This window comes from Polypterus senegalus, chromosome 5, assembly GCF_016835505.1.
Source record: "Polypterus senegalus isolate Bchr_013 chromosome 5, ASM1683550v1, whole genome shotgun sequence".
In the NCBI taxonomy this organism is placed as follows: Eukaryota; Metazoa; Chordata; class Cladistia; order Polypteriformes; family Polypteridae; genus Polypterus; species Polypterus senegalus.
The window spans coordinates 187,965,543-187,986,053 of NC_053158.1; the positions used below are offsets into that span (position 1 = coordinate 187,965,543).

The 20,511-nt window shown below is 40.4% G+C and overlaps 2 protein-coding genes across 4 annotated transcripts in view; both read left to right on the plus strand.

Moving 5' to 3' along the window:
* The window catches only part of wdr97 (WD repeat domain 97), a 44,874-nt gene extending 36,683 nt beyond the window's left edge, over positions 1–8,191 (plus strand). For all 3 annotated transcript variants that reach the window (XM_039753787.1, XM_039753788.1, XM_039753789.1), the window contains exons 21-23: positions 551–729; positions 897–958; positions 7,709–8,191. In XM_039753787.1, coding sequence (XP_039609721.1) covers positions 551–729; positions 897–958; positions 7,709–7,917 — 450 coding nt within the window. In that variant the 3' untranslated portion in view covers positions 7,918–8,191. The remainder of the gene's footprint in view (positions 1–550; positions 730–896; positions 959–7,708) is intronic.
* Positions 8,192–15,923: 7,732 nt separating this feature from the next.
* Positions 15,924–20,511, plus strand: part of LOC120529726 (major histocompatibility complex class I-related gene protein-like) — a 22,615-nt gene continuing 18,027 nt past the window's right edge. Inside the window, exon 1 of the mRNA XM_039753790.1 lies at positions 15,924–16,278. Within this exon, the coding sequence (XP_039609724.1) occupies positions 16,056–16,278 (223 nt within the window). The 5' untranslated portion in view covers positions 15,924–16,055. The remainder of the gene's footprint in view (positions 16,279–20,511) is intronic.

Genomic DNA, 20,511 nt, shown 5'->3' on the forward strand with positions numbered 1-20,511 from the left:
CATGAGACTGAACAATCTTTGTTTTCAGATCTTTTGAGAGTTGCTTTGAGGATTCCATGCTGTCTGTCACTCTTCAGAGGAGAGTCAAAGGGAAGCACAACTTGCAATTGACCACCTTAAATACCTCATGATTGGACACCCCTGTCTATGAAGGTCAAGGCTTAACAAGCTAATCCAGCCAATTTGGTGTTGCAAGTAATCAGCATTGAGCAATGACAGGCATTCAAATCAGCAAAATTACAAGGGGACCCACATTTTTGCATAGACAGTTTTTCACATCTGATTTAATTTCATACAACTAAATACTGCGTCACTAAAAATCTTTGTTCGAGTAACACCCGAGTACTCAGATGTTCCTAGGAAATGAAAGGCATACCACTGTTATATTTTTTGTTGAAAGTAGAGTAAATTATTATGCAGGCTGAGAGGGGTTCCCAAACTTTTTCATAGGACTGTATGTGGTTGTACAGTCTAGTTCTAGCAATGCTTCTTGTAATGATTTTATAATGACTGAAAACTATATCTCTGTGTATTTGTCCAACTTCCCTAGTTTGAACACGTCAAGGTGTTTGTAACAGAGCCACCAGATGCTGCACCCTTCAGACCAATAGATGCTGTGAACTTCTTCTGTAAAATGCAATTGAGAAAAGAGCTGGCAGCAGGACCTCTGGCACCTCTTCAGCGAGGTCAGCAAAGAGACACTGTATTGGTGTTACCAGACATCCACAGGTCAGTGATGACTACAAGAAATTGCCTTTTTGTGGTTAACTAAGCAACCATAAAATTTGCTACCAGGGTAATGAGACATTCCGGGTGTGTAGGCTGAGTACTGCTAGCAATACATCACCTTTTGCCACATTACTCGGCTCTAATATATTCTTTTTCCATCTTTTCAGATCCAGACCAATCCTACGACTTGGAGAAACTGGAAGTTTCACAAGGAGACAGAAAGTCAAAGGTGATGTGCTATAGAGCTCAACATTGCAAATATTTTCTTTAGGGATAAAAATTGAGTGTTTGAGAGTGGGAAGGCAGCAGGACAGCAAAATTAGGCTTAATACACAACCTGAAAAACTGGTATTTCCTGTTTATTATCCTGTCCATGTTAGGGGAACGCTGTTCTGTTCATGTGCTTTCTCCAGACCGTTGCATTCAAGTTGGAAGACGTAGCATTCACCAAATCAGTACACGTGTCTGGTTTTTACACCCCCAACTACAAAATTGCATAAAAGACCCCCATTCAGACCTATAAGTGATACCGTCTCTCCGTAACTACCCACTTCTTGTTATAATAAATTAGTCTGGTGGTGATGGATTTCACATGTTTCATGCTCCGTAAATAGGGTCCAAGAGCATCAAGACAGATACCTATCCGAGACAGAGTGCCAACCTAACTCACTCTGCTAACGACACTGGGACAGTTTAGAGTCATCCATTAATAATTCTTTATATTTATATAGCTCTTTTCTCACTACTCAACGCGCTCAGTAATTGCAGGTTAAGGGCCTTGCTCAAGGGTCCAACAGATCAGAGTTCCTTTTGGCATTTACGGGATTTGAACCGTTCCTATTGCCAGTGCAGATCCCTAGCCTCAGGGCCACCACTCCACCTAGCTACAAATGATTAACAGAACATGTGTGTCAGGATGGTAGCACACTTGAAGATGAGTAGACCATGTAAACACCACACAGATAGTCCCTGCCCAGAAATTAAATCCAGTCTCTTACACTTGATGATGACAGGATTGGCTCCAGCTCCTTGTCACCCCAAATTATAACATACATAAATGTTGGTGGATAAATGAAGAGTTCAAATCATGTAATATAATAAGAGACACTATAAAAACTAAGGTCACAATTTAGTTTAGGAATCCATAATAATGCACTTATTAACAGTATATAAGCATTTTTAACTATATGCTTTAAAAGTCTATTGTATTAAAAAAGTTTTCTTTCGTGTCCACGCTATTCAGCCTTGACCACTCCCCTATACGCCTCTTGCCCAATCATTACTCCTACTGCGCACATCCTCTCTCCATACCACCTCGTGACATTCTCAGTGCTGTTAACTCGCCCTTCAACGCAGTCTGTTATAATGTCAAGACAGAAAAGCAAATTATCTATTCAAGAAAGTCAAATTTTAGATTGTGATAGAAAAAGAGGCAAGAGCTGATAATGAACATCTAAAAAAGACAATGAACAGAAAAGAGCTGCATACAATAAAAATCAAGAATCATCCAACAAACGCTAAAAAAGAGAAAAATATGTGAAGATAAATGCAAAACAGCAACGTTTATAGAATGTAAGTTAGAGGATAAAGTAATTCATAATATTGTTTTTGATGAGGTGTTAATGTAATTTCAAATTTTTACTTTCTTTTTATTACATTTTTTTAACATTTTACTTTTTTACTTCTACTTTTTCTTTTTACTATGTTTTATTATTCATTGGTATTTAATGTAGACAGTTGTAGTGAACCACTCAAGTAACTGATTTTCTATCTATAATAAGTAAGGACCAACCCATCCTCCTCCCATGCCCCACATACTCTTCAATACAACATCTCTTGAAATACAATCGCTTTCTCTAATGAAGGAGCACACAGACACCCTTCTAGTGGATCAGCTGTGAGATAATGGGCAACTGTTGCCCACCCCCAGTGTTTTGTTTTCCTCAATAACATGGTCCAAGCCAGTAGAGGTGCCAGGATTTCACAAGTGAGGAAATTATTATTGTTCAATATACTTTCATTTTAGAACACATCATTTTAGATGTTCAGTCATAATTGTTGTTTTTTTTTTGCTCATCTAATTTGAATGTATATATCCTATATCCTAACTACAGGGTCATGGGGGTCTGCTGGAGTCAATCCCAGCCAACACTGGGCGCAAGGCAGGAAACAAACCCCGGGCAGGGCACGCACACGCACACACACACCAAGCACATACTAGGGACAATTTAGAATCGCCAATGCACCTAACATGCATGTCTTTGGGAGGAAACCCACACAGACACAGGGAGAACATGCAAACTCCACACAGGGAGGACCCGGGAAGCGAACCCAGGTCTCCTAACTGCGAGGCAGCAGCGCTACACATTGCACCGTGCCGCCCTGAATGTATTTTTGATGGTGAAGATAAGTTGACTGCCTAGCTTTTAATGTTACATACAAAGTACCAGGCACAAACACCCACATAATATCTGTTATATAATGCTACAGTTCAAAATTAGAATAGCAAACAGACTGAAAACCATTTTTGGAAAAGGTTATAGCATTCTGTGTTCAGAAAATGATCTGCCTTGTCAGTTTTGCATGACTTACAGTGCCCTCCATAATTTCTGGGAAAAAGACCATTTTTTTTCCATGATTTGCCCTTCTGTTCATCAGTTTAAAATTACAAATGAAACAATTCAGACATTATGATTGAAGTACACAATTCAGATTTTAATTTAAGGGTATTTGCATACACTTTGGTCACCTCATGTAGAAATGGCAACACTTTTTCCAATTTCAGGGCACCTTAATGTTTGGCACAAAGCAATGGCAGGCCTATTAAAGCAGTTACATTTAGTGTGTTGATGCACATCCCCTGCATGCAATGATTGCTTGAAGTCTGTGATTCACAGACATCATCGGGTGCTGAGGATCTTCTCTGGTGATGCTCTGCCAAGTCTCAAATGCAGCCATCTTCAGCTCCTGCTTGCTTAAGGCGCTTGTCCCCTTACATTTTCTCTTCAGCATATGGAAGGCCTGCTCAACTGGATTTAAATTGGATAACTTGGTTGGCCATTAAAGAATTTAAAATTTTTTAGCTTTGATAAACTCCTGTGTTGCCTCAGCAGTATGTTTGGATCATTAACTTGTTGTAGGATGAAGTGCCATCCAGTGAGTTTGGAGGCATTTAGTTGAACTTGAGCAGATCAGATGTTTGTGTAAACCTCAGAGTTCATTGTGTGGCTGCCGTCAGCTGTTCCATCATCAATGAAGAGATGTGTGCCAGGACGTGTGGCAACTATACATGCCCAAGCCATAACACCCCAGCATTATGTTTAACAGATGAGTTGGTCTGCTTGTGGTGTTATGGGTCCACAGCTCGTTGAGCAAAGGCCATTCATTTTAAATAAATAATTGACGCACTCGCGGCTTAGCGAGGGGACGTTTGGGCCATAGCGAGCCGGGGGCGATCCGTAGGGTGTGGGCGTTTCTCGCCGAGTGCACATGGCTAATGCTGCAGCTGCTGTGGCCCTCGTCATTTTAAAAAGCGCGAGTCGGTTGTGGGGTGGAAAAATGGAGAGAGGAGAAAAGAGATGAGGAAAAGAGGACGGAGGTTACAGGGAGCGAGGAAGCATGCGGTGCAAGAGAGACGGACAGGCGGTGCGTGCGTGTGGTGAGCGCACGATCGAGGGCAGCTGTAAGGAAGCTGGGGTGTTGGGCCTACACCCAGGCGATTGATTTGGATGTCGCTCCAGCTGAGCGATTATGTAGCAGGAGTGACCGAGGAAGGCGACTGGCCGCAGAGAAGCCGCGGAAAGGCAGCGGAAGTCAGGAGACTTGGTTCTGGAATCCCCAACGTGGGCGACCTGGCCGTTGGTTGGAAACCAAGTTCTCCGAGACTGGGATGAGTGCCAAACCGAAGCCAGGGTTCGGGAGGTCTCCAGTCTCATGCGTGTGTTTCAGGAGGGCAGCTGCAGAGAGAGAGTGGCTCCCCTGTCGCGAAGCCTGGACAGGGAGAAGCAGGGGAGTCACGAGTCACAAGCTAGAAGCGCCGGGTTTGATCTTGTTGTTTTTAAAGACTGCTTCCTTAAACATTTTACCTCTCGTTTTAAAGGATTGTTTTTTCTATTGGTTTTAACCTCCACATGTTTTACTGGATTATTTATTTATTGACTTTTTGAATGAACTGCACTTTATTTATATGGAACACTATTTTGTTTTTGATTGTTTCTTTTAAATAAAAGCACTGTTGCACTTTCAACCATCCCCTTGCTTAGATGTTTATTGCCTCCACTGACTAGCTCTCTCGGTTTCATTATCGACAGTGTTGGGTTCAAGGGTTCCCAAACAGCCATGGGAGCGTGGAGCCAGAACCCACATCGTCACACTGCTTTGGATCTTGGTCAGTTCCTTTTGGCCTCCACACTTTGCTCTTGCCATCACTCTAATGCAGGTTCATCTTTGTTTCGTCTGTCCACAAGACCTTTACCTAGAACTCTGCAGGCTCTTTTCAGTTATTTTTCACAAACTGTAATCTGGCCATCCTGTTTTTGTGGCTAACTGGTGGATTTCATCTTGTAGTGTGGCCTCTGTATTTCTGTTCATGAAGTCTTCTGCTGATAGTCTTTTCTGACACACACATACATGTGCCTCCTGAAGACTGTTTGTTTCTGATCTGTAATTTTAATCTGTGGAGCAGAGGGATTAATCAAACAAATTGTGTTTTTGTCCTAAAAATTATTGAGGGCACTGTATGTTATAAACATGCCAACTGTGTGTGTTTTCTGCCACAGAATCTATGAGTGAAACTGTTCTCAAACAGCTTACCAACAAAATGCCTATGTGTTTTTCCACAAAAGAAGCATATTTTGATAATCTCACATTTCACTAATTTATTAATATTGTACAATTATTGAAGCAATTATCATGGCACAAATGAGCAGCAAAGCTGTGCGCCTTACCAGCAGTAACAGAAATTGGAAAAGTTAGTACCAGTTAAGTTGGTGATTCATGAATATCAGGCAAGTCCTTGACTGTAGCCAATCCTTCGACATATGTCGGCAGAGTGGTTGTAGATGCTCCAGCGCACCTGGTAATAGTGTTGCTGCAAACCCAACACTAACATTAGCACAGCTAGTAGGGGGTTCTTTTTTGCCATTGGGCCATCACTGGAATTTTCAGTGCCAACACGAGACTCAAGAAAGTTTTACAGTTCTGTTCATGTCCTTTTGCTAATACAACCTAGATGGTTGATTTGTTACGTTATTAGTAATAGTGATCCTGCCCTACTCACATTTTCTTTCAACAGAACAAGTCTATATAACTAGTAAATTCAGTAGGTTACTAGTTGATAGCCTTCAGCTAACGTCAGATGTTTCGAGTGGTCGTGATTGGTAATACAGTAATCCCTCGCTATATCGCGCTTTGACTTTCGCGGTTTCACTCTATCGCGGATTTTAAATGTAAGCACATCTAAACATATATCACAGATTTTTCACTGGTTCGCCGCTTTCTGCGGACAATGGGTCTTTTAATTTAGGTTACATGCTTCCTCAGTTTGATTGCCCAGTTGATTTCATACAAGGGACACTATTGTCGGATGGCTTAGAAGCTACCCAATCAGAGCATGTATTGCATATTAACTAAAACTCCTCAATGCTATAAGATAGGCTTCCCGCGCTGTGCTTGTTTGCTTCTCTCTATCTTTCTCGCTCTCTCTGCCTGACGGAGGGGGTGTGAGCAGAGGGGCTGTTTGCACAGAGGACACGGACGCTCCTCTACAAAATGCCGCTTTATCGCGGTGCTTCTGTATACTTAAAAGCATGTATTGATTTTTTGATTGTTTGCTTTTCTTTGCGAGCGCTCTCTGACATTCTCTGCTCCTGACGCGCTCCTTTATGACGGCGCTCCTTTGAAGATAAGATATGTTTGCTTTCTTTTAATTGTGAGAAAGAACTGTCATCTCTGTCTTGTCATGGAGCACAGTTTAAACTTTTGACTAAAGGGTGTTATTTCATGTCTAGAGGGCTCTAATAATGTTAACAGTGTGGGAGAGTTTATAAGGGCTTAAAATATATAAAAAATAACCTTACAAACATATGGTTTCTACTTCGCGGATTTTCACCTATCGCGGGGGGGGGGGTCTGGAACGCAACCCCCGCGATCGAGGAGGGATTACTGTATTACAAATCACTCTTATTTTCTAAACCTTGTTAGGCAGACATACGCCATAAAGTTGGTAACCATATACACATATTCATATGAGCGGAGTGGCGGCTCTGAGGGGCTAGGGATCTGCTCCAGTAATCGGAAGGTTGCCGGTTTGAATCCCATAAAATACCAGAAGTGGGCCTCTGAACAAAGCCCTTAACCTACCATTGGTCTGTCCTAGGGTATGACATTAATTTGCATCCAGTCCTGCAGCAGGTCCTTCAATTTGTAGGGGAAAACTTGGGGACTGGTGGCAGGATTGGCACTCCAGCCATTGCAATAAAACCTCACACTGTTCAGTATGGCGCTGAGGTGTCACCCGTTGCACAAATGCACTTGGATCTCAATCCAGGTGGTTTGCCATGTAGTGGGTGCGGAAACGAGCTGTAATCAGTGCATCCTCTCTCTGTCTCTCTCTCATATATATCCTTTCCATACTTAGTATAGTGATAATGTAACACCTGCAATTTTGCTAAGCATGTTTATAAATGATTTATATTTTAATTAAGTAAGATGTATATTAAAATACATATGCATGGTATATGTTAATTATCATTTATAAAGATAAAATTGAAAAATATTTAAAGCCAAGCTACAAAACAGGGTGGTCCAATGAGATAAGTGAGTGGCCATAGGTGTACCCAAGCCCTATACTGGCACCATGCATGGCCTAAGCTGCCTCGCAGTGGTAAGCGCTGCAGTCTTACTACAAGTAGTGCACTGTGATGGATGTGAACAAGTTTGTTGCTGCTAACAATTACGTTTTGTTCTTTCTCTCAAACAGGTGTATCGTTGCCTCCATTATCACACCAGTATCTACTCTCTGGCTTTGTGCCTCATATCGCACTCCCTCTACCTAAAGTGGAATTGAGTCCATTTCCTCTTCAAAAGAGCGCAGAACAGGATGCATCTCATTCCTTAGTGAGGTCTCTCAACTGGGTTATGAACCGTTACTTCTTTGTGGAGCACTCCTATGCAGATGGATATCGGTGATCACTTGATGGTCCAGTCTCTTTCAGGCCATCTGTATTTTCAATACGGGACAACATCAGACTTGAAGTTTTTCACATTCTGCACTCTCAAAAGAGCATGAAGTCATCGAAACTCTTGAAAAGCCTGCTTCTTGATGTGTTTATCCCTAGCCATATATTCTTTGGCAAAATGGGCTAAACAATCCTTATTATCAATAAATACAATGTACTATTTGTACAAATTGACCTGTTAGAATTATATATGCCATATCTTAATATAATCTTATTTTCTTTCACTTTTTCGACTGTAACATTGGTAGAAAGTGGCTTGTATATCTGAGAGATCTTTAAAGTTTTTCTATTTTGCTTGTCTTGTTCACTTGCAAGGGTCGCCCTTTGCAAACTGGTCTGAGGAAAGAGGCCAGACAAGAAAGGAACCAGAATGCAGAGGTCTGTACCAGGAATGGAATCCCACATGATCCAGGGGACTCAGAATAAAAGCTGTAGGCACAGGACCTTTTCATTGTTAGCTTTCTGGGGCATCTTCATAAAAAAGCCCGAAATGTGCATACGCAACTTCCCACATGAACTTTGGGATTTATAAAAGAAAACTTGATGGAGGAACATACATATATTTACAGAAACTCTGAGAAACTTAGAAATGACAACCAGCTAAATGACGACTCAGGCATGATAATTCACATCACCGAGCTATTATTATAATGTGTGTGATCTGACAAACATATTACACCTCAAAAGTGTTCAATATGATGTACAGACTGTATTTTATTCCCGTTTAAAAATGGCCAATGCTGCAAAATTGCACTGAAGAACTATTATATTTTTGTCAGTTTATATCAGCTACCTGTTGTCACTTCTCAGGGAACTGGCCGACAGATGAAGAATATCTCAGCTAAGCTTCATTTCATTATCCTGTCTATGCTGGAAACCATTAACCAACCAGAGAGGCACTAAATACAGTTTTTGCATGGTGTAAGTGAACATACATAAAACAAAACATATTTTTGCCAACATAAAAAGGCAATTTGCAGCAGTGTCTGGTTCTCATAACGTAATCGGAGCAGTTTACTACATTTGTATTTCAATGGGGCACCTAGGAGGAATAAAGCTGTTTTTGTTAACAGTGAGCAGTGATATTCTATTAATGCACAAGCCTTTAGAACATTAGAACACTTTAAACAAGAACAGGCCATTCAGCCCAACAAAGCTCACCAGTCCTATCCACTTAATTCTTCTAAAAAAACATAGAGTCAAGTTTTGAAAGTCCCTAACGTCTTACTGTCTACCACACTCCTTGGTCGCTTATTCCAAGTGTCTATCGTTCTTTGTGTAAAGAAAAAAATCCTAATGTTTGTGCGAAATTCACCCTCAACAAGTTTCCAACTGTGTCCCCGTGTTCTTGATAACAAAAATAACAGTCTCGATCCACTGTACTAATTCCCATATGTGATGCCAAGAAGTGGTTGACAAACGTCATTTCTCCATGACCTGGGTCAACCCATGATTCATTTATTTTTGAGGCAAAGTTACTGGCAGACATGACCGTACTGTACATGGTGAACAGCTTGAGGGTAAGGTAACTAGTTGAACACAGTGTTTCATTTGGCCTATACCCTTCATTTTAACAGTAGCCATGTCATTACATGTGCCAGGTGAGGGTGCATGCCTTCTCAGATGTAGGCACCTTACACCTTTCCCAGACCCCCCAGAATACAGAATAGAAGTGCTATAATGCCACCTAGGATCTTACACTCTCAGTTGTGGAGCACAGGCAGATACTCTCGATTGCAGGTGTTAGGGTCCCAATGTGTGAGGTGGGAGGCTGCTCTGCCTGACAATGAAGTTCTGCAGCCTCATGATTGCATATGTATGAGGTTGATTAGCATGTTTCAGAGTGGCATTCAAGACACGTTCACGTACACACACTTAAAAAGTGATTGTGATTTATAAAGTGTAAACTGAAGGGTAATAATGCATTTTCCTGTTTTTTGTGAATATTTTCATGCTCAAATCCATGCAAAGTTTTATAATTGAGGCCGAAATCTACTCTTATATGCCACAACAATTCCAGGACACTGGTCCTTTTGACATTTAGTCCAAGTTCCTTCCTATCACAGGTCTGAAACTACCAAGTCAGTCATTGTCAAGGATAGCAAACACAAAAGGATTACTGAACAGACCAACAACACTAAAATAGATGGGAGGAGAAGAAGGATAGTTAGAATGATACTTCCATATTTAAAAAAAAAAAAGAAGACCTGTGTATTAAAGTTGGCCAGAAATGAGGAATTAGAATTGAAATTACTGGAAAAATATGGGAAGACCTATTGGTTTTTACTGTTCAATAACACTACTAAAGTAAATGAAAAAGGAGAGACAGTCAGCAGCTGATGGCACCATAAGAAGGTACCTCCTGAAGGTGTTTGCTTTTTGTACTTTGTGACTTTCCCACATCCTGCAGTGTGCAAATGTGACCGATAAGAATAACCTAGCTTCTGTAACCATTTTTGCAATGTAGATCCCATGGAGGGATGTCTAACCTTACGAAGAAAGTTCTCAGCTTCAAATCTGAGAAAGCTGGCATCTCCAATGTGGTCTCTTTTTGCAACTAAGTAAAAAGAGCAAAGCTGAAACAAACTGTGTGAATCAAAAGCTCCTTTTGGTTCTAACTTTGAGAAATTCTATGACAATCTTCCTGAGGTTAAAAACGACCTAAAACACGGTTTCCGAGCTTGGTGACCTTTTGAAATCTGTAGAGAATGGGAAGAAAAAATCTAAACATTGGAGCAAGGTGTTTCTTCACTTTCCACAACTGTAATCGAGTCAAAAGACAGAAACAGACGTACTAACCTTTATTTAGGGGGTATTCTTGAACACAACCAAGGAAATAATATACACCTCTTTGAATAATTATTTGCTGCACTGTATTTCCAGACATATAAAATTTCTTTCCATTAATTGAAAGATACCATCAAGTGTATTCCACATCAGACGACCTATAATTAGGTGATTATTGAATTATGCAGAATTGTAATTAATTCCTCAGGAATGTAACAAAGGGCAAAACTTTCTATTCAAGGCCAGGAATCCCAACTTCTCTTAAAGCGATCATGAGAAACTGACTTCCAGCCTTACCAATTTTATCCTGTTCACTGTGGCGGATGGCCAGGATTATTACCCATCCGGGACACCAGCTGGGTTGAAGGACCAAGGGAGAGACCATGTTTGAGAGATTATCTGCCCTGGGATGCTAGAGGGCAGCCTCCCTGGGTTGCTACAGCACCATGGATTCCAGCAGGGTCTGCTGGGACTTATAGTTTGGAGCAGCCCTGCTGGGTTCCATGGGTGCCACCAGGGGGTGCTGTAGGTGCATCTGGATCCTCAGAGGAATCTCTTCCACCCCACCCGAAAGTGCAGCAGGAAGGAGGTCAAGAAACACCTGGAGCACTTCAGGTAGTGCTATAAAAGGAGCTGCCTCACCACCAATCTGGGAGCTAGAATTGAGTGGAGCAGGACAAAGCTGCCAGGAGGAGTGGAGGCACAAGAGGAACAAGAGAAGAAAGAAAAGAGAGAAAAGAAAGGGACTGAGTAATTGGTGAATGGTGCACTGTGTGCTAAAGAAAAAGAAAATAAAAGTATGCTTTTGGGACTTGTGTGTCGCTGAGCCTGTCTGTGTCCAGGTTAGGGTGCTGTTTGACCCCCGATCTTCCACATCACGTAAAGCTTTTACATGACTCCATTTTTTTACTGAGTAAAGACTCAAAGAAGGTGTTGGAGATTATTAAAAGATTCTTCTTCAATATATAGGTTAGTTTATTTTTGATGTTGAATGATTGGCTCATTTATATTGCAAAATGTTACCTCTCTATTATAAAAAAAAATCTTGGAAGGAGATGAGACGCGATTTTCTCTGAGAGACACTTATATGTCCCACGCGACGAGTTCATGCCAAGGAACAAACAGTAGATGACAAAGTAGAATGTCGTAAAAAAATCAAAAATGTTGTTGCGGCCCACATGCAGAGCAGGCTAGAAATAATGGAAGTACGAAAATTCGTAAGTCTCAAAAAAAGGATAGGAAAGATCGCATTAGCGCAAACAAACGGACGTTATTACTCTGCGAAATAACGGAACAACGAAAAGGAGACTTGTAGATCATCCAATTCGTGCTGCCAGTGAAAATGAAAAGATTCCAAAAACGTTGGCTCAGTATGAAGTCCCGTAAGACGGACACTTTAACATTAAATTCTTTCAAGTCACACCCTACTTACAACCATTTTCAAACAAGACCACGGTCATCTAACCTCAGTCATGTGAATGCTTTTGTCAGGCACAGTTCCTGCGCTCTCAGCTCTTATAAATTTTATCAGGACAATACTTTTATAAGTTCTATATGACACGTCAATGACTAAGCGAAGAAGAAAGAGCATGGACAAACATTCAAAAAAGTCATTTTATTTATTAGAGAGAAAGAAACGATATTCACTCACAGGCAGTTATACATTGCGTTGTCACGATGTAAGTCCAAACGCGGAATCAAAATTCATGCGATCTTGAAGAAAAGTTCATTCCAAATATTGTTATAACTAAAGTTTTAAAGTAAAAGTGAAAATAATGCATATGTAACAATTGCTATGAAAATAACGATCTCTTAAAATTGTATATCCGGTTAACCAAACCCGTGGGTGGGCGAGCAAAGCGAGCAGGAGGCGGAGCCCCCTAGTTGTATTAAATAAGAACTTTTGTTGATCGATTGGAGTATATATGAGTTAGTCGTTATGATTTAGTTATTCACTATTATCATAAGTTGGTACATTATTATGCACTGTTTATTTTTTAAATGAGGACTGTGTTTGGTGGTCTTCATCAACATGACATAAAGGTGACTAAGCCCTTCCATTGTACCTGTTTATTTACAGCTCTTCCATCAGACGTTACTACAATTAATACTGTTATACCGATCTGTTTGCATTCTTCTGAGGTAAAGTGTGGAGGTTTGGGGTCTACATGCTTTCTTTGTCTTCATCACCTCGGCAGCTTACCAAAACACACCGACATGCAGGCAACACAGCTTACTTAATAGAAAGAGAGGTGCTGTATTTTCACAGAATGCATTTTCTTACTTCTATTGAATAGTGGTTTGAACTAGGGCAAAATCTCATGTAAGTGCATTAAACAGTTTTTCTTGTCTTTAATAGGTAAAGATTTATTTCTTACTATCCTTTTCATACTCCATCTTTTTCAGTGTGTTTGTTCTCTTTAACAATCCTTCTCTATTCTCACACCTTAACAATGACTGACTTGGTAGCTTCTGACCTGGAATGTGAAGGCGGCCATGTTGGACTGTAAGTCAATAGAATCACAATCCTGGATATTTTGTGGTATAAAAGAGAAGATGTTGGCTGTGTCCAAAAAATAAAACTCCTTGAGAGCAATGTGGCATACTTTTCCAATAAAACATATAAAGCAGGTGCTTCCTCCTCCACTATGTCATGGAAACACTGGGAATTTAATAGAAATTGCACAAAACGTATCCTTTTAAAAATACACAAAGTAGGCTCAGATTCTGTAGAAATAAGTCTCTGTTATCTCAGAGAAACATAAAATGGGTTCCATAGTGCGCATGCTCAAAGACCCCCTGTTCATTTTTGTTTTAAGACTCTTTCTTACAACAGCTTTCCAAATAGTAGGATTATAAGATCATCACTGGAATGGCTGCCAAAGTTTATATATAACCCACTATTACCCTTAAATATCCAATTTCCCAATCCACATGTGCCTTCAGCATATTTGTTTTTGCCTTAAATTTAATAGATGTCACAATATTGGATCTTACGCCTATAAAGAATTTTGTTTCTATTCCTCTCTCATCTAAACACAATTCAGAACTGACTGCATCATCACGTTTAAATATTTTGCGCCATATATCAAGGAAGCTTATTATTATCTCAAGTGCCTCATCTGATCATAAATCAATTTATCTAATGCGTGTATTTCATCTTTTCTACTTTAGTCTTTCGTTTCAGTCTCTCTTTATTCAACAATTCTGCTTGAATTTCACAACAAAAGGGCAAACTGATCTACCATGAAGGCAGCTTTGGAACAGGAGTGCCCTCATGTGGTTGACCAAAATTATGACACAAAAAACACACAAAACAGAATTTGAAATACAGTACTGTACACAATTGCAAAATGCCATCCTTCCAGCCTTAAGCCATAATCTTTTGCAAACATACAGTGCCATCCATAATGTTTGGGACAAAGTCACATTTTTCCTCGATTTCCCCCTCTGCTCCACAGTCTACAAATTCAAATCAAACCGTTCAGATGTTAAATAGCTTAGGAGGGCAAAAAGCAAAAATGGAGAATTCTTGAATGGCCAAGCCAGTCGCCCAAATCCAGTTGAGCTGAAGGGAAAACTTAAGGGGACAAGCCCTCAGAAACAAGCAAGAGCTGAAGATGGCTGCGTCAGAGTTTTGGCAGAGAAGATCCTCAGCACCTGGTGATGTCTGTGAATCGCAGACTTCAAGCAGTCATTGAACTCAAGGGATATGCGACAAAGTCTTTAATATGATGGCTTTAATAGACCTGCCATTGCTGTGTGCCACACATTATAGTGTCCTGAAATGGGAGGACCACATAGAAAAAGTGTCATTTCTACAAGGTGTGACTGATTCCAAATCCCCTTAAATGAAAGTCTGCAATGTGCACTTTAATCATATCTGAATTGTGTGAATGGTACTTTTCAACTGATGGAGCAGAGGAGGAAATTAAGGGAAACCTTCCCAGACATTATGCAGGGCACTCTATTATTTTGTTCCTTATTGTTGGATTATTGTCTATTGTCTGCTGTAGCCTATAATGTTTGCCTCCTCCCCCCAAACGTTTATGACAGGTCGGTACACGTGGATATCGCGTTAAATATATTCTGATTATAAAGTTTTGTAAACTGCTGTTAATTGCTGAAATGTGCTTAAGATGCCAGTCACAACCGATGTCTGTTAAAACTCCGTTTTTAGGTAGCCTTTCAGCTGAGAACGGAGTCCGAAATGGACAAAGGTGTTTAGATAAGCGTGCGGGATGAGTTTCATATTAAACATTTGAATTGTTTTAGTGTTTGCTTTGTGCTTTATTGTTTCAAAGTGAATCGTCTTTTATGGTTTTTTTGTTTTTTTTACCCAAAAGTAATTTATATTAAAGTGTATTTTTTATTATTATTAATTTTATTGCACTCCATACAAAGCAATCAAGTTTTTACAAAAAGAAAAATAGAGTTAAGAACAGATCGATCCCCACCCTTGAGAGAGAGAGCAAGCCAAACGGCATAAAAATTTTACAGCTTTTAAACATACCTAAATTAATAAATTATCTATGCTTCATGAACTTATTTTAAAATATTACTGATTAGATCCTGCCATGTTTTGAAAAACGTCTGTACGGATCCTCTGAGTATTTGATTTTATATTTTAATTATTCTGTACTTTGTGACAAACATTCCAATTATATTTTTATTGTGTTCATGAATTCAAAAACTATTCATATTTAAAACAATTGCTTAAGTTTTGATTTTGCATACATGTGTATTCTAACATAATTAACAATCACAAACATGCTGTGAAATTTATGGAGTTACACCTACATTTTCACGAAATTAAAAACACTGAAATAAAAGTGGAACTTGCATGTTCTCCCCTTGTCTGCGTGGGTTTCCTCCAGGTGCTCTGGTTTCCTCCCAAAGTTTAAAGACATGCAGGTTAGGTGCATTGGCGATCCTAGTGTGTGCTTGGTGTGTGTGCCCTGCGGTGGGCTGGCACCCTGCCCCGGATTTGTTCCTGCCTTGCGCCCTGTGTTGGCTGGGATTGGCTTTAGCAGACTCCCGTGACCCTGTGTTAGGATAGCGGATTGGATAATGACTGACTGACATGATCTAATTTGTGTGCAGAATTAAATTTATCAAAGCCTGTCCTATAAAGTTCTCCTCTATTGAGCCACTACCCACTCAAAACTGAAAAACACTATGAGGGGCCAAACAGGCCATGACACAGAAAAATATATGATTTATGGTCTGTTCGGCCCCTCAGACCCTCATAATATACGAACCATGTAAGAGTTTCGAATTGTCTTTCAAAATCACCCTTAAATGGCATCGTATATCGGCTTGACTTGCTACAACTGTTTCACTTTCACTTCAGGAATTACCAAGCTGGCGTTTTCCACTTCCTGTTCTGTTAAAACGTATTATCTATTTGTAATGGAAAAACACAGTTTTCAGTACAAGTATTTTCACCTTAAATGTAAAAGTTACTCTACGAATAAGATGATCATGCTAATGATTTTCGCTATGACTCGGACAACAGACTCAGGTAAGTGCTGCAGTCTCGAAAGTGATCGAGACATAAGCTGTTTAAACATATTTTGGATAAAATAAACATGCCGTGTGTTATTATACTGATCGTTTATTAAACTAATCGGAATCAGGAAAATCAGGACACTTGTACTCCTGTACTATCAATATTGTATAGTGACTAAAATCAAAGATAATATTTTAAAACGAACGTATACTGAAAGAATTTTTAAGGCGCATGCGGATAGCATTGTCTTATTCCACATGCCTCCTTTTACGAGAATTTAATCAACGTATTAAAAATGACCAGATTAACCACTTGGTTTTATGGAATCGCTTGTATTTTTAAGTGAAAATGTATGCATTGCGATCATTATAATAAAAATGCTTATAACTTGGCGCATTGTGCACTATAATCTTTTTTTATCTGATGTATCGGTACTTCTCCGTAGTTAGAAGTTAGTTGTAGTGTTTATCTGCTCATCCTTGCAGTACTTAGTGAGCTGATATTCTTGATCAACACCGAATATTGCCCTTCAGAAATGAGTTACAAAGTAGATCCGACATATAGAAATATTCGTTTAGGCACCACCTTTTACACGTACAGCTGATGCCCTCTGTTTACAAGACATACGCTACATGCTGTGCTACCATATGCGTTTTCTGGCGAATGGTACTGGCATTGGGTCAATTGCCCCCCTGTACTAAAGTTGGGGGCACCTACAACGATACTAGGAAACAAAACTCGCAGAGTTAAAATGTACAGGGTGGTCCAGATCTAATTATGCAGATCCAGATCATCTGGGTGACTTTGATTTATGCGGGGACGATTCCAGTTCGGCGTGAAGACGATTCTTCACGTCGCCAGTTCGCGCGCTTCCCGATGGTCCGGGATGTTTTGGGTGATTTTCTATGTAATAAAAGTTATAGCGTAATGAAAATTGCATAATTAGATCTGGACTACTCTGTAGTTCAACAGGGCATATCGGATAGGTTTGTGTGTGTAGGCTGCTACTGGCAACTTTTAGCACAGATACTGTGTGTTCACGTGATCCAACGGGAAGCCCGACGAGGCGGTGACAGCACGGTCATAATCTTACTAAAGCAGCTCGGTAAGCCATTAACATATACCTTTAATCTAGGTTACCATAGTAACCACAAAATTCGACGTAATCGAAATATAATAATAATCTTTAAACACGCCCGTGATTTCAATATATGCAGAAAAGGCACTATTATCGATTACCTTTGAATGAATTCATTCATCAATACTTCAGAAGCCAAAGTTACAGTAATGTCATCGTATTTATCATTTAATTGTATTTTGCGGAGTCTGTGTCTCCTATGCAGTCGGAGGACTATTACGGTTGTTATTATTGCTGCTATTGAAATTTCACTGTACTTTGTGCACGTGACAATTCGGGTCCTATAAGCCTATTCGAACACTATAAATAAAAATCATTAAAATCGATCTTCTAATTATTCATATAAATCGAAAGTAAAAAAAAAACCTTCATTTACATAAAAGCATTACTGAAGTCCTCTATTGCTGAATCTTTAAACATCATCGACCCACCTGTAGACTGAAGCAGTAAGTGCTCTCAGTTATAGACTATTGAACACTGCAGGTTGAATTATTATTAATGTTGAACCCTATTATATTTCAACTCCCACCTCAAATTTGTAAGACATGTTGACACCGATGTTTAGGATATATGCTGCACTGGAAATATTTTCCATTTCTTTGACCTGTACAATTGCCAAATAAATGTGGTACAGTATTTCTTATTTTTTCATAACAAAAACACGTATCTGAAAAAAGATTTTCACATGTAATATATATATATATACTGTATATCTGCTCAAAAATTAAAGAAGGTTTGCTGTGTCTCCCAGCACAGTCTCAAGGGTATGGAGGAGATTCCAGGAGAGAGGCAGTTCCTCTAGGAGAGCTGGAGCTCAATTGGCATTTGCTATAGAATACCAGAACTTGCAGGTCCACCACTGGCACCCTGTGCTTTTCGAAGATTAGAGCATGTTCACCCTAAGCACACATGACAGATGTGAAAGGGTCTGGAGAAGCCGTGGAGAACATTATTCTGCCTGTGACATCGTTCAGCATGACCATTTTGGTGGTGGGTCAGTCATGGTCTGGGGAGGCATATCCATGGGGGATGCACAGACCTCTACAGGCTAGACAACGGCATCTTGACTGCTATTAGGTGTCCGGATGAAATCCTTGGACCCATTGTCAGACCCTATGCTGGTGCAGTGGGACCTGGGTTCCTCCTGGTGCACAACAATGCCCGGCCTCATGTGGCGAGAGTATGCAGGCAGTTCCTGGAGGATGAAGGAACTGATACCATTGACTGGCCCCCTCGCTCTGCTCGCCTGACCTCAATCCAATAGAACACCTCTGGGACATTGTGTTTCGGCCCAACCAATGCATCCAGGTTGCACTGCAGACTATCCAGTAGCTCAGCGATGCCCTAGTCCAGATCTGGGAGGATATCCCCCAGGACACCATCCGTTGTCTAATTAGGAGCACGTGCTAAGTATCATAGTTTGCTTGAAGTACCGATTTATTTGCGTGATCCGAGAGAGACTCATCAGGCTGTGGGGAGGGAGTGGGGCCCTCCTCACTCACGCGTCTGCCTTGGGGTGTAACCTTAATTCGTTTAGTTAGTGAACGAGAGAACTACTTAATGGATTTAAATCTTTTTTTTTTTCTATAATTTGCTTGAACATTCTGGTTGATTTTGCGACTTTGTGCTAAGAATCATAGTTTGCTTGCAGGAGCGATATATTCGTGCTATTCTGAGCCAGAAGTTGCAGGCCGAGGGGATGTCAGGTGTAGAGAGCTGGGCGGGGCCCACCTCACTATCCTGTTTCACTAATACGTGAGCAAAGCCGCGGGGATGGCTAGAAACATATCTCTCTATTATAAAAAAAAAATCTTTGAAAGGAAAAGCAGGGCAACGAGACATGATCTTCTCGGAAGTTCTCGGAAGACACTTAAAAGACCCGCAAGAGGAAAGAGACTGGCCACGGAGCATCTTGCGGGGACCATAAACATGAGATTTGGTGCCAAGAGATTGTCCCAGGACTATCTCACGGGGACATGGAACATGAGATTTTTGCAAGACACGCCCTACTTACAACCGATATCAAACAAGAGCACAGCCAGCAAAACACTCAGTCATGTAAAGGCACGGCACACACAGGTCCTGTGCTCACAGCACATATACAGCGTATGAGAACAATGTATTCTAAATGAAACGTCAACGACTAAGCAAAACAACAACAGCAACAACATTTATTTATATAGCACATTTTCATGCAAAAAGTAGCTCAAAGTGCTTTATATAATGAAGAAAAGAAAAATAAAAGACAAGAAATTAAAAAAGACAACATTAGTTAACATAGAAAAGGAGCAAGGTCCGATGGCCAGGGTGGACAGAAAAAAACTCCAGACGGCTGGAGAAAAAAATAAATAAAATCTGCAGGGGTTCCAGGCCACGGGACCGCCCAGTCCCTTCTGGGCATTCTACCTAACTTAAATGAAATAGTCCTCTTTGTAGTTAGGGTTCTCACAGAATCACTTGATGTTGATGGTCATACAGACTTCTGGCTTTTAATCCATCCATCATTGTTGGAATATCACGGTGCTTTGAGTAGAGCCACCACCAAAAGAACACAGGAAAAGGAAACAGAAGACAGAGTAGGGGTTAGTACAGATTTTAGAGCCACCATGAATAGTTATTATAATGCGTTTGATCTACAGAGTATCAGGATTTTAGTTACAGTGAAGTTATGAGAAGGTCATGCTAAAGTAATGTGTTTTCAGCCGTTTTTTAAAGTGCTCCACTCTATTAGCCTGGCGAATTCCTATTGGCAGGCTATTCCAGATTTTAGGTGCATAACAGCAGAAGGAAAAAAGAAAGAGCAGCATGGAGAAAAGATACCCAAAATTGTTGGAAAGAAAAAAGGCAGATAGGAGATTATGAAGGCAGTGGAATTCGAAAGGCTCAATAAAGCGATGGAGCGTACACATGCAGAGAAAGGTAAAGAATATGAAAGCAGTAAAATTCAAAAATACTGTAGCGTCCCAGCCATGTTGAAGCCTTTTTGGTTTTAAGTGACTGTTAGGTGCGATTGTGGGAGGGCAGAGTACAGCATGGAAGACTGATAGCAGGGTATTGATTGATGCAGTAAAAGGGGGGGGGGGTGAGACCCAGTATCAAAAAAAAAG